Source organism: Clupea harengus, chromosome 10 (assembly GCF_900700415.2).
Source record: "Clupea harengus chromosome 10, Ch_v2.0.2, whole genome shotgun sequence".
NCBI lineage: Eukaryota > Metazoa > Chordata > Actinopteri > Clupeiformes > Clupeidae > Clupea > Clupea harengus.
Genome location: NC_045161.1, coordinates 24,180,500 through 24,194,883, shown reverse-complemented (window position 1 = coordinate 24,194,883; position 14,384 = coordinate 24,180,500). Strand labels below are relative to the sequence as shown.

Below are 14,384 nucleotides of genomic sequence, written 5' to 3'. Positions count from 1 at the left end.
TAGACATCATTTTGTTTATGAACCGTTTATTGTTTAATTTGATGTTTCTGTAGGCACAATCACACATTTGAAACTTCAGAATAAATTCTGACGGCATTGCATTATGGGAACGATCCCACTTGTTGACGGTGGTTGTTATTGCGACTGGTTGCGACAGAAGTCAAGATGGCTGAGAAGAGTTTTGCCGAGTCAAGATTGGGCTGATCATTGTTTTTCTCTGAAACAGTTCTTGAACTGTAACCTGTCTCCTAGCATCGCAATTCTCAATGTAAGCAGCACTTGAAATATGTGTAAACTTATTACAATGGGACGTCCGAACTCAGCCAAAAGGCGATTTAAGTCTTTAGCTATTTTACCGATTCAGGTGATTGCGAGTGCATGTTACTATCAACACTCGTACAGTATTGGTTGTCGCTAGTTTACATTTTACAAAACAGGCCACATGTAAGCGGGGTTAAGTTATAAACATGTAAACAGGCGCTGAAGAAGTGAGGGCGAACTGCCTTGCCTGGATCGTTGTCTGCCAAGTTGTTCAGCTCGTGGCCAGGTCAGGTCAGCTAAAATCAAATGATTGACACAATAGGAACTTGTTGATGAAATAAGAATTTAACAGAGCGACGAATCAATCATTGGAAACACATTTGCAGATGTAAATCCGTAATAATAACGGTCAACATTGTAACTTTAAGAGCCACGTGATCAATACAAATGACAGGTGTAGGCAACTGTCCTGGTGAAATCTGAGAATTTAGCTGGTTAGTTAGCCAGGTCAAGATTGTGTATATTTTTCCTGTATGAATTTCTAATATTTAATGTACTTTTACCACAAATGTATTCACCACAAATGTATGTACATATGTGTTTAATTCCAGTTGGGGCAAAAGAAACTGACATACAAAGATTTAAGCAATGTAAGTTACTTTTTTGAGGAGCATATTTTTGTTTGCTTACTAATTTTATCACGTTTTATATTCACAAACATCCTGATGTTTTTTTTTATACTTATTTTGATTTATATAGACTGAGCCAAATGCATGACTGTTTTGACACATACAGTATACTGTATATAACATGTATATTTTCACAAATAAAAGTGTGAATTCATAATTAAACACTTTTTCTTTACATTGAATTAGTGTTTGAATGTGTTTTAGTTATAGTGCATGTGTGTTTTTAGTATTGTGTTCAGTTGCTAATGACTCATACACACCCATGTCCCTTATCGCACAAGAAACTCATCCGTTTACAAAGCATGTCAATTTGGAGTAGGTCTTTGCGTTTGTGTTATCCTTGTATTTCTAGTTGGTTGTTGTCAGTTTTAACATGAATAATGATGAGTGTTGCATGACTGGCATGCAATCAAATACAATAAAGTAAGAGTTCATAAAAGGACGGCTGTAATTTGATTGGTGGACTGTGTTTGTTCAAAATGCATTGTGTCAAAGGAGTGGTTTTCATTGTCATTAACCCCACACATGTCCTACATGATTGACATCCCTTTTGAGGCTGACCTAACCCCTGTGTGGCTGTTCAAAGGCTGGGAGTAGGAGGCATGTGGTTGTGACCCTCTAACAGTCTGCCATGGTTATCACCAATAGTAAAAAAAAAAGATATGATGTCTGCAGTCATCAAAGCCGCTGGCCTGCGCTTTCAAAGCACGATTAGAAATACTGTGGCCATCAAGATGAGCTGAATTATTGAAGTCCAATGGTGAATTCTCTCGCCAACATGCCATGTATAAACCATGCAACGCAAAGAAATATACAAGAGTAGTCCATAGTGATTGAAGAGCCCTTCAGGAGTTGTGCTACAGCAAGAAGATGAACTACAAAGATACCGTTCTGGGGGAGGATGACTTCAGTGGTAAGTGCTGGGAGTGGTGGTGGTGACTAAGTAAGGAAACCCATTTAGCAAGGCCTGTTTGTTATGGATCAGTGTGTCAAGAGCAACACATATTAAATCATTTGTGTGATAAGGCTCTCATCTCTACATTGTTGTTTCCATGCTGTGTTATTCCTTAACAGAGCTGAACTTCCTTACTGAAACCAAGGTGTGCGAGATCCTGGCAGTCTGCGAAGAGAATAAAGACTACACCCCTTTGATTCGGGCCATAGGCAGAGTGTTTTCTAACTCAGAGTTCCTCATGCGAAGTTTCCGCAAGACCAAAGAACAGAGCCCAGACAAGCTAAAGTCACGGCAGGCCGAGAACAAGACAGAGGCCGAGCAAGGGGCGTCATCCAGCTCAACAGCTACCTCTAAGCCCTCTACTAGCAAGAAAGCAGAGAAGAAGGATGACAAAAGTGGTGATGATGATAGTGATGATAGTGATGATGATGATGATGATGATGATGATGATGATGATGAGGTGACAGTGGACATTGATAGTTTGAGAAGAGTGTATGACAAAATATTGCCCCATGAGCAAATCGAAGCCGCCATCGTCAATGCCTTGGTGTATATGATGCCAAGCGTGGAGAGTGAGCTGACCTACCACGACGCGTATTCCTTCGACCACAATTACCTCAACTTGTTTGTAATAATAATGGAGAATACCAACCTTCACAGCCCGGAGTACCTCGAGTCAGCATTTCCTCTTTTCTGCAAGGCCATGAGCGCGCTTTCCCTCCCTGGGCAAGCACGCCTGGCGCGCCTGTGGTCAGAGTTTGCCACCGAGCACATCCTCCGACTGATGGAGACTTTCCAGCAGCTCATCACTTACACGGTTGTCTGTAATGACTTTGACAACGAAAACTTAGTCAACGAAGATGAAACGGTGGTGGCCGCAGTCAAGTGTTTAAAGGTTGTCTACTTCGCTAATATTCTGGCCGGGAGGCTGGACTTGGATCAGAACGAGGAAGATGATGACATGCTGATAGAGTCCAATGACCTGACGTTGCAAGAACTGCTGGGGGAGGAAGAACGAAGCCCTAGGGGCCCCAGGGTGGACCCTCTGGAGGTAGAACTTGGTGTCCGAGCGTCTGACTGCCGATGTCCGCTCATATCCTTTGAGGAGTTCATTAACGAACCGCTGAATGAGGTGCTCGAAATGGACAAGGACTATGTCCTTTTTAAAGTGAACACGGAGGGCAAGTTTGCCTTCATGAACTGCCCTTTCATCCTTAATCCTGTGACTAAGAATCAGGGACTGTACTACGACAACAGAATTCGAATGTACAGTGAACGCCGGATCACTGCGCTGTACAGTATGGTCGATGGACAACAAGCTAACCCTTATTTACGACTCAAAGTCCGAAGAGACCATCTCATTGATGATGCATTGATCAGGGTAATTTATTTCTTGAGTTCCCAAAATGAAACTCAAATAGCTCAAAATACGGCCATGGTGTAAATGATACAGTCCTACAAAAGACACAAGTTTCTAAGAACATAAGGAAAGATATTTTCTGCTCAGATGTTCTCTATACAAATATCAAGTCAGTATCGTTCCTTTAAAATAATTTAAACAGAAATTCTATACTCTAAACACCTCCTTACATATTGATCTTGATGACCAGGGCTTGTGGATGTTCACCGAGCTGTGTATGTAATTTGACAGTTTCGTAACACAGTTTGACAGAGTTGAATATGTTATAACCAGGACAAAAACAAAAACTGTGGACACCCCATTTATGCTGTCCATGTGTTCCAGCTGGAGATGATTGCGATGGAGAACCCCTCAGACCTGAAGAAGCAGCTCTACGTGGAGTTTGAAGGAGAACAAGGGCTGGATGAAGGAGGAGTTTCCAAAGAGTTTTTTCAGATGGTTGTTGAAGAGCTCTTCAACCTAGATATTGGTAAGCCGTCTTATGAAAGTCTATTGGAAGTAACAGCTGTACAAGGTGGTTATATATATAATGCTGTACTGGCTTGATCATCATCTTAGCATGACGTATTGAAGAATGTTTTCAAATTTCATGTCTATTTATTTATTTATGAGGTTAAGACATAGTATAGTAGCTATATATGACTTCAATACTATTGCACTTCCAGCTCCTCTTCATGAGGTGAAATTATTCTTGAAGTCAGACTAAGTGCAGTTGTTCCTCCCTGGTTCAGTGGTCATTACCCATAGTGCAGTTGTTCCTCCCTGGTTCAGGGGTCATTACCCCATGGCGCTTTGTTCCTCCGCAGGCATGTTCACCTATGACGAGACAACCAAGGTGTTTTGGTTCAACTCATCTTCACTGGAAAATGAGGGCCAGTACACACTCATAGGAATTGTCTTAGGCCTGGCCATATACAACAACTGCATCTTGGATGTGCACTTTCCCATGGTGGTTTACAGAAAGCTGATGGGCAAGAAAGGAACCCTTCTGGACTTAGCGGATTCTCACCCGGTAATGCAATGTAACATAATCTTAAAAATGTCCTGACAGTCCTCCTTTTTCTGTATGTTAGCAACCAGACAGTAGCCATAACAGCATTACATGTTTATCTATAACGTGTAGAATGTGTGTTTTGTTTGTTTCTGATTGTGCTGTGAAACTCAGCCTCTCTATCGGAGTCTCAAAGAGATACTGGATTACGAAGGCAACGTAGAGGCCGACATGATGCTCACCTTCCAAATCTCACAAACTGACCTATATGGAAATCCTGTCACGCATGACCTGAGAGAATTTGGAGACGACATCCCTGTAACCAACGACAACAGAAAGGTAGCTTTTCATAAACGGTCGACGTGACCAACCATAAGCTGAAATAAACACTCAGCTTTAGATATCTGCACCCAAAGTTGTCTTTACCTAATTTGCTGAGGTTTTGTTGCTGTGAAACCTTTGTACCGCACAGGAGTTTGTGTCTCAGTATGCTGATTATGTGCTAAATCAAAGCGTGGAGGTGCAGTTCAAGGCTTTCAGACAAGGCTTTCACCAGGTGACTAACGAGTCCCCGCTGAAGTACCTGTTCCGGCCCGATGAAATAGAGCTGCTGATTTGCGGAAGCAGGGTATGTGAGTCCGCCACAAGGTTGTTCTTTACACTCGCTCTTCAGAAACACACTTAACAAATATTGTCTTCCATGCCTAGAACCTGGACTTCCGTGCCCTTGAAGAGAGCACAGACTATGACGGGGGCTACAACAAAGAGAGTCGTGTCATTAAGTAAGCCTAACCACTATCCATTTTGGGTGGAGATGGAGAGATGCTCTCTCAGTGTTATTGTATTTCCTGTCCATCTCCCGAACATCTTACTGTAGACTAATACAGCATGGCATTGGTATTAGTATAGTCTGACTCCAGGATTCTAAGTAGTCGTTTTGTTTTCACAGAGATTTCTGGGAAATTGTGCACTCTTTCGGAGACGAGCAGAAGAAGCTTTTTCTCCAGTTCACTACTGGCACTGACAGAGCACCTGTGGGAGGCCTTGGGAAACTGAAGATGATCATAGCCAAAAATGGCGAGGATTCAGACAGGTAAGTGGACAATGATGTTGTTACTATTATTATTATTATTTGTATTATTATTATTATTATTATTGTTGTTACTGATGGAACCGCATATCGATGCTTTCCTGTTCGGATTGGTTGTTGCATGGTGGTTCTTGTGTGATATTATTATTACTGTTGTTACTATTATTATTATTGTTGTTGTTGTTGTTGTTGTTGAAGTCTATCTAATCTTGATGTTCTCTGTACCAGGTTACCTACATCCCACACTTGCTTTAATGCCCTGTTGCTTCCTGAATATTCTACCAAAGAGGCGCTAAGAGAGAGACTCCTAAAAGCCATCACTTACGCCAAAGGATTTGGCATGCTGTGAGGTCTACCCACACGCCCAATGGTTAATTTGCTTTCATTAAAACAAACTGAGAAAAGATTAGCCAAAAGAGGTTGTGAGATGGCCATAATATGTACTGGTTCCCCTCCCCTAATTTAATTTAGGATTTATAGTGTTATCGGCATATGTGATGTATTTTGTGAAAGTGGAATGGATTCTTAAAACTACCTTGAATCCAGTTTGCTTTTCTTGAATTCTATTGTGTCTGAGGATAAAAGAATGGACGTTAATTGCTAATTTTTAAAATATGAATTTGTGCATTCAATGCTGGCATGAAGTGTTTTTTTTATGGCAAATACTGTGAATTTTATGACAGAATATATTAGTTTGAAAAGCATATATACTATGTTTCTATATAGCATTTTTGAGGGACTGAGTTGTTTCAAAAATGTTTCCTGTGGTGGGTAATGTTTCGAAATTTGAACTATGTACGCGAGCCAGCGATTTGTTGTTTTAAATGCTGACGTGTTATTGCAATTTACTCAGGATATATCACATTTTAATATTTTAGTATCTCTAGTGTTCATATACGGTAGAACCTACTGCACTGCAGTCAGTGGTGCTTGTTTTGGAGTGGTGCATTTCAGTCTGATCTTGTCATCTAATTCCTCATTTATTTGGTTTGTATGTCTGTCTAAATGTGTCAATTCTAGGTGATAATGATCACACATACACACACACACACACACACACGCACGCTCACATGAATGCAGACATGCACACACCCACACACTTAACTGTATGGAGAAAATTATGAGTCCATGTATGGTGCTACATTAAAATGTTCTCACTTGGCTTCGGGTTTTAATGGCAAAACTAATTCTGGAAAGCCAATAAGAAGGAAATGAAGGGGATATAACTACAAGCCATTAACAGTGGGTTATTGTCTATGAAACTCACATAAGTGGGAGGTTTGTGGGTGATCATATCATATTCTGATTTTGAATGTAGTTCTTTTTGTTGTTTTTTTTTGTTTTAATTCTTTAATTACTTATATACTGTAGTTTCTCTATGGTCAGACTGGCCTGATAGTTTCAGGTCATACAGAGGTTGTAATCTACTTATTTATGGCTGATGATTACATTTAATTCAATTCAATTTAATTTATATAGCGCCAAAACAATACAATTGTGTATAGGCGCTTTATAGAGCCCAGGGCCTGAACCTGTGAAGAAACATCACATGATGTGTATGTGCTGTGCGCAATGTGTATTACATAAAGACAAATATGGAAAGAAGTGAAACTTAGTAAATTATTTATTCACTTCAGCATATTTAGACAGGCGAGCTTCCATCAATCTAAATAGACATATTTAGTATAACACCGGGACAATTTTATGTCTCTGTCAGATTGTGATTATAAACACAGCAAATAGACAGAGTTTATTCACGAAATCACCTCTTCCATAATACAAACTATGTACAACATTGTGGCGATTATGTGGAAACAACAGCAAAATGTTCTGATAGTAGTTTCTATATTTTAAACATTTTTAGCATGTGGTATCACACTTGAATGTCATCAGAAGATAGCCATTTCAGAAACTATACACTTTAGAAAAGTTTACAGAAGTTGCTACAAGAAAATCCTTCAAAGTTGATGTTCCCTGAACAATGCAATTTTTTCAGCACTCCTTACCCAAGTTCAGCCTTAAGGGTAGGATGACATGGTGCAAAGACACTCAGCATTCAAGTTCAGAGTTACTGCATATTGACGAAACCCATGGAAAATCCACATTACAAGTAATTGGTTGATCTGTAATGCTCAGTTACCATGAACACATCATTTACAAATAGACACGAATACAAACTGTTGAATAGCAACACTATAGATGAATATACTTACAAATACAAAACAACATAAGTGTCTCTGTTGTGACAGTATAGTGGCACATTCAGTTATTTTTTTTCCGCGACCACCTCAGATTTGTCGTCCTTGTTCAGTGACTTCACCTTCGCTTCCATGCCCCTGATCCTGTCCCTCAGCTTGGTCTGCGTGGACACCTGCTCGGCCATGAGTCTGGCAAACTGGACTGTCACAGCATCAACGTTTTTCTGCAGATGGTTAATCTTATCATCAAGGATTAGCGGGTCTGTTCCCGCATTTGCAATGGCCTCGTCAATCAGGTTATCCTTCATCAATATGGCTTTTCCCTTCTCCTCCAAGGCCTTCTTGGCATCTGGGTACTCGGTGAGTGACTCCATCAGGTCATCTTTAGAGAGGGCAAAGAGGTCGGAGTAACCCACGCTCCTGATGTTGGCGGTTCTCCTGTTGCCTGCCTTACTACCTTTGATTCCCAGGATGCTGATCTCCCCGAAGTACGCGCCCTCTCCCAGGACCACAAACTGTGTGATGCCGTCATCGGCAACCACAGCCAGCTTCCCGTCCTGGATGATGTACATCTCTCTGCCGATGTCGCCCTTCTTGCAGATGTAGTCCCCAGGACTGAACACCTGCGGCTGGAGCTTCAGCACCAGCTCGATCAGCAGAGCGGCCTCGCAATCCTGAAAGATGCGCACCTTCTGCACAGTGGCTAAGTGCACGTTGACGGCAATCTCTGCCTTCAGCTTGTCCGGGAGGTGTTTCAGCACAGCTTTCTCATCACAGGTTTTGCCCTCGGTCCAGAGGTAGTCAAACCACTTGATGACACGGCCCTCCAGGTCCTTGTCGACCTGACGGGACTGCATGTATTGCTTAATGGAGTCCACCTTAGTCGCAAAATCTGTTCGGGAGGCATTCATGTTCAAGACCATGGCACCGACGTTACCGACAATGGAAGCGAAAATCAGCACACCCACAAGGAAGTCACCTACGACAAACAGATACTCTAAATCTTTGACGGGAGGTGGGACTTCTCCGATACAGGTGAGCGTGAGCGTGGACCAGTACAAGCAGTAGATGTACTTCCTGGCCAGGCGACCGTATTCGGGATGGCTGATGTTAGGATACACCCAGGTGTCTGTGCCAAAGCCCAGGGTTTTTGAGATGGCGAAGAACAGGCAGCCGTTCCAGTGGATGATGATCAGGATGTAAAGCACAAGGTTGCTGATTCGGAACACGTTGGGAAAGCTTGTTCTGGTTTCAGTGCGCTCAAAGAACTCAAAGAGCCGAGACATTTTGAACAAACGGTTAAATCTCAACTCAGGGAAGTCGTAGCCGTATCTGAGAAACAGGATATCAGTTGGAAGCATTGCCAGCACGTCATATTTGAAGATGGGTTTCTTCATATAATTGTCTCGCAATTTCTTGGAGTCTTTAACAAGTAATCCTTGTTCCAGATATGCTGTAAAAAAATAATTGTGAATATCATCTTAACTCACACTAGTGACTGTCATATTCAAACATATTGGTCCATATATATATTAGCTCTGAATAAACAGACATTTATATGAGTGCTTATAGTATACATATTTGTATTTATGTATGCATAATGTGCATTCATTTTTTGTCACCTGTTCTTGCTTTGACAAAAGTATCCAGGTAGTAGATCAGATCTGAAGTGTAATCCAATACAATCCACAGTATGGTGTAGTTGTCCTGGAGTTCATTAAAACAGGCCCTAAAGAGAACAAGATGACAGTGAACTTAGTCTTCAGCGCTTTTAGCATCCTTATGTTGTCTGGCTATGACTTGAGTTCAGTGAAAAGAGAAGTAAATGTACCTTGTCACAAGCATAATAAGATTGAAAAATACTGGCATGGCAATGACTGTAAGCCACCTATAGTATAGGTCTGTCGCTGGGTCCATGATCCAGATTTCCTTCCTGAAAGAAACATCTAGAAATAGTTTCTTGTATTCTTGTACACACATAGATTTATACAATGTCGCACCAACCATGGCCTATTGTTAGTCATGTTTATGGACTACTCACCGACTGCTAATGACAGTTCTTAGACCAACAGTACGCCTCTACTGTCTACTTTATCCTTTGACTCTTTTTACTTACTTTGGCTCCTCTTTCTTTTTGTCATCTTTTTTGTCATCTTTTTTGTCGTCCTTCTTTTCATCCTTTTTTTCATCCTTCTTGTCGTCTGCCTTCTCATCTTTTTTCTCCTCCTCCTTCTTGTCCCCGTCTTTTTTCTCATCATCTTTTTTCTCATCTTTCTTTATCTCGTCATCTTTTTTGCTAAAGATAACATTTTCTGTGTTCAAACAGCTGACTTAAGCATTAATGTTTCTATTCCGTGGGGAAACAACCAGGGAGCTACGACAGATTGTACCATTGCTGTCACTATTGCATTTGCCCAGTAGATGGCATCGCAAACACAATGACAGCTAAACTCTGGGCCACACCGCTTACCTCACCTGTGCATGACGACCCCCTCGCTGACCTGCTATGGCTCGCACGCATGTGTGTCCACACCGCTAGCGTTGCTGCTGCTGCTGCTGCTGCGGCACTGCTACTGCAGCCCTATCTTTCTACAATGAGCTCAGTTCGCCTTTGATAATGGCACTCAATAATACAATGTTTAGTTTAAATTATAACAGCTAGAACCGCTTACCTAACGCATTAAAAATAGGCTCTGCACCTTATCTGTAGATGCACCACTGCAGCGAGGCTCGTACCGCCCCCCAGACGCACGTCTCATGCAGAATGCCCTGCTACTGTAACCCAGGGGCGTCGTTAGGCCTATTTTAGGGGGGCTGAAGCCCCCCTAAAATGTTCTTCAGCCCCCCCAAATTATTTGGCATTATTGGCTTTTAAAAAAAAAAATGTCATGGTGATGTCATTAAATTAAACTATTGTTTCTCACACGGACAAGTTATTTATAACTCTAACATGCTACATATGTGCGTGCGTTCTGGTTTGTATGTTTTCTCCCCCTTCAAATTACATACTTAACGATATAAACCCCGGGGATCTTGCGGAGACTGCTCCGCTGGCTTTCTCACTCTGCCAAGTAACGTCTCTTCAACGACAGCCAGGATTATAACCAAGGAGTTTAGCTCAAAGTAAATGATGCAAGGAGTGAAATTGTAAGTACGGGTAGTTACATAATGTGGCTATCTGTAGTTGTTAACGATTAATACCTGCTTAAATTTAGGTTTACTTGAGGTAAATGAAGGGAATATTTTAGTGGGCTATGTTAACACTAAGCTAGCTAGCTAGCTAATTTGTTAGAAACTGTCTCCAGTGAGCAAGAGTGTGAACGTGCAAATTTGAAATACAAGACATAACTATCGACATCTGTCTATTCTTTGCATTAATATATCTCTCTAGTATTTCGAAACAATAATATCAGTCCCTATGGAATGTTGTTGTTTATAATCAATTAATGCTAGTGAATTCTAGTTTGACTTGATTTTAGTGAATGCATTGGGTGCCTTCCATTTCAGCCCATCATACAATATTTATCATTTGATAATTAAGATGTAGGCTACTTGAAATGTGTTTTTTAATTTTTGTTATTCATGTTTTTTTTTCCCATTGAATGGTATATTTGACACTGAACTAGTTCATCTTTATCTCAGTGATAGTGTCCAAATGAGCATAAAATATCACTGGTATGTAAAAACTACAGGGACAACAAAATCGTATTCCCTTCTGCTCATAATAAAACAAGTAAACAACTCAAGAATTAGTATTTGGGAGCGGATAGGAAAGCTAGTTTATCTGTCTTTCCTTTACAAGGACAATTATTTCTCTCTTTATTTGAGAAAAGTTCACATTTGTGTTGTCAAATTTCACTATGACCCTGAAATTCTCTTGTGTTATTATATACTGAATGCAAACAAAACAAAAGAGCAAAATCACACTCTTTCTGATTGAACCAATCTATGAACTGTCTGAAACAATGGATATCCGCGGCCCCAAATGGGCTCCCAAAAAAATTGCTGCGCGCTCTGCGCACAAACAAGCCACTCCCCTTGGGGCTAAGCCCCCCCTTTCTTTTAATCCTAGAAACGCCCCTGCTGTAACCTGTTTACATGGGCGCCGAAATGAAAAGCAAGAGGTTCCGCGACCGTCACGCACAGGTGAGGTGAGCAGTGTGGCACAGGCTGGGTTCTTCAGTTTACACAGCACCTTACAGAAATCATCTGTGCAAAAGAGCTGTGTATGGATCAACTACATTGAAAGAACTGCTAGACTTTAAAGAACACTGATTACTGAGAGGAGATATTTAGATCTAAACCCATCAAAAACCTCTATTATTCCATGCTTACTCTAGCATTAAAGTGTAAATTCACCCCCAACTCTGAGCCTAATTTCGAAAAAGGCTAAGAAGCGGGCAAGGGGCTGAGAGTTTACTAGACTCTATGTCTATGAATATCATGACATAAAGATGTACCAGATGATTAACTCTACATCAGCAAAGGCCTTGCAAGGTTGAGGATGATATTAAACAGTCGATGGCATGTTGAGCCATTTTCAACCTGTAAAATGCTGATTTTTATAAAAACGCAAATTTTCAATATTAACACCATGCATTGATGTGTTTTGTCACAGTTCAGTCATATCATTTAGTTTACAACTACATTTTTGGGGTGCACTTACACTTTAATATGACAAAAATGCCCACGCCTGCATAAAGAGTGAACTACACTGGGTGTTACTTAGGAACCCTATGAACTTCTACTAAAGGGAGTGTACACATCGACAGGAAAGGCTGAAGCTATGCTACATTTATGAGGCACAAAAACACTTACTCGTCTGTGTTGTTGCAGTTGTTCATGTTGTAAGTGGCCAGGGGCCAATGATTGGTATTACTTGGGGAAACACATTTTCATTTTGTTAATGCTTATCACATTATTGACCTGGCTGCACTGTCTGACTCCACAGCTACCACAATCAATGATCCACTGTACACTTTACAAACCGTAGCAGCATGGGAGGAACCAATAGATTCAAAGTGCAGGTTGCTGATTTTGTTATAAAAAACTACAATACTGATTGTATTTTTGTTGATGTTGTTGTTTTTTTCAGAAAATACAATTTTGCCAATATTCCTATGCATTCAAGGCATATCAAGGACTGTCTGTTTAGAATGTTTTATATGCATTTGTGTATTTCTGAGCCTAGAAATCTCAAAAAATGCAAAACAATTCCTAAAACAGAGAAACAAGATTGCACAAGACTACTGAGCCGGCACATTCTTTTTGTTATGCTTTCAGAAAGATGACAGTATCGTAACGTGCAAGAGTGCACGCTGCTATGTTATGTGCCAGGTCTGGTGAGTCGTCCCATAATTCCTAGCATGTAATAGCTGACCCGTAGAGTAGAAATCTAAGGTTAATTTCTGTTAGCAATTATGAGTCAGGATGTGCTACACTAAAATGCCCTGTGTAGTTTTCCTTGTGTATTAGCATCTGTTTCACCCTCACTGTGTTTTATGTGAATGAATGAATGAATGAATGAATGAGACCGTGAGCCTTCTCTATGTAAGCATATATCCCTTTGAGCACTTTGAGCTGCATTGTTTTGTATGAAAGGTGCTATACAAATAAAGTTGTTTATTATTATTATTATTATTATTATTATTATTATGTCCTTTGACTGTGTCCTCTGAATAAAAGGCATGAATGCCAAAGAGTAGCCTTAACTGTCTTCAAAATACTGTGACTATGATGTCCAATTTGAAGCCTAGTTAAGCTACAATTGTTAAATTGCAAAGTTACAATATTCCAGATTAGTCTTTATCATGTCTTATGTGTTCCTTTCTGATCAGGGGAAGGAATAAGAACACGTTTGCATGTGCAAGCTCAAAGTGCAGAGATTTAAAGTGCTTATTGTGTGCAGTCATACCATACTCCTACATATTTTCAAATTGATAACATAAATCTATAACGCCTTCCCAAGACTACTGTAATTATCTTCATCTCCTACCGACTACATGTGATTGGAGAGAGCAGAAAACAAATGCGTCAAACAAAAAGCAACTTTCATCTCATCATTTCTACACCTGACAATGATGCAAAAAGAAGTGTTCCTATTAAAAACTACAACTAGAAGTAAAACACTGCTGAAACTACTAGAAAAGCCACTAGTAGCTCAACCGACAGCTGAACTTTAACCCCGACCACAACCAACTCCCTCAGCTGACTCACTTCCTCTTTCTAGGCCTGTCTGGCGGCCCCAGAGAGGACTCTGCGTTACTGCCCCGACTGCTCAGGTCCTTCAGCTCTGGGCCGCGGAGGCGCTCCAGGAAGGAGTTAGGCCTCACTTCCTCACCACGAAGCCTGCGGGTTGCCCAGTTCCGTAGCATGAAGAGGAAGTGAGAGAGCCTGGGGGATCAGTAAAGGTCAAACACTAACGGCTCATTCACATCGCTCTATGAGCTGCTTTCACATGTAATTATTCCATGGCTCTGTGGAACGCGCAGTTCCGCTCAGTTTAGGCATTCAAGGACTTTTCTGGTCTGCATAACTGACTATTGCCACAGGGAGCAATGCGCATGTATCCAAACCAACGATACAATTGTTTCAGATTCATGTTATCTCTCAACTTGTTGGTTCCATTGGTAAGCAGCCATGTAATAATTACAATAATGCACAGCCAGCTTTTCAGTGTTGCAAAATAAACCCCTTCACAGTCAGGGTTTGGCTTGCAATGATGATCAGCCTACTGCACCTGCATTTACACTTGGCTAATGCGTATTTGTTCTAGAAGGG

The 14,384-nt window shown here is 40.9% G+C and overlaps 2 protein-coding genes across 4 annotated transcripts; one reads left to right on the top strand and one right to left on the bottom strand.

Moving 5' to 3' along the window:
* Positions 1-215: 215 nt before the first annotated feature.
* On the top strand, positions 216-6,567 carry ube3a (ubiquitin protein ligase E3A). Of its 2 annotated transcripts, XM_012821842.3 has the most exons (11): positions 216-268; positions 873-911; positions 1,758-1,863; positions 2,025-3,286; positions 3,650-3,794; positions 4,132-4,337; positions 4,491-4,655; positions 4,789-4,944; positions 5,025-5,098; positions 5,266-5,409; positions 5,635-6,567. In XM_012821842.3, exons 3-11 carry the CDS (start codon positions 1,821-1,823, stop codon positions 5,753-5,755), a joined length of 2,316 nt encoding a protein of 771 aa, XP_012677296.2. In that variant the 5' UTR covers positions 216-268; positions 873-911; positions 1,758-1,820; the 3' UTR covers positions 5,756-6,567. The 2 variants fall into 2 exon arrangements, with proteins under 2 accessions (XP_012677296.2, XP_031430365.1); XM_031574505.2 differs by lacking the exon at positions 216-268 and having other exon boundaries at positions 275-911; positions 1,626-1,863.
* Positions 6,568-6,727: 160 nt separating this feature from the next.
* cnga3a (cyclic nucleotide gated channel subunit alpha 3a) lies at positions 6,728-14,378 on the bottom strand. 2 transcript variants are annotated; one of them, XM_031574506.2, is made up of 6 exons: positions 13,821-14,378; positions 12,423-12,482; positions 9,721-9,900; positions 9,436-9,537; positions 9,227-9,333; positions 6,728-9,057 (listed from the first exon to the last, which is right to left on the bottom strand). In XM_031574506.2, the coding sequence occupies exons 1-6, from the start codon at positions 13,976-13,978 to the stop codon at positions 7,673-7,675; spliced, it is 1,992 nt and encodes a 663-aa protein (XP_031430366.1). In that variant the 5' UTR covers positions 13,979-14,378; the 3' UTR covers positions 6,728-7,672. The 2 variants fall into 2 exon arrangements, with proteins under 2 accessions (XP_031430366.1, XP_031430367.1); XM_031574507.2 differs by lacking the exons at positions 9,721-9,900; positions 12,423-12,482.
* Positions 14,379-14,384: the final 6 nt, after the last annotated feature.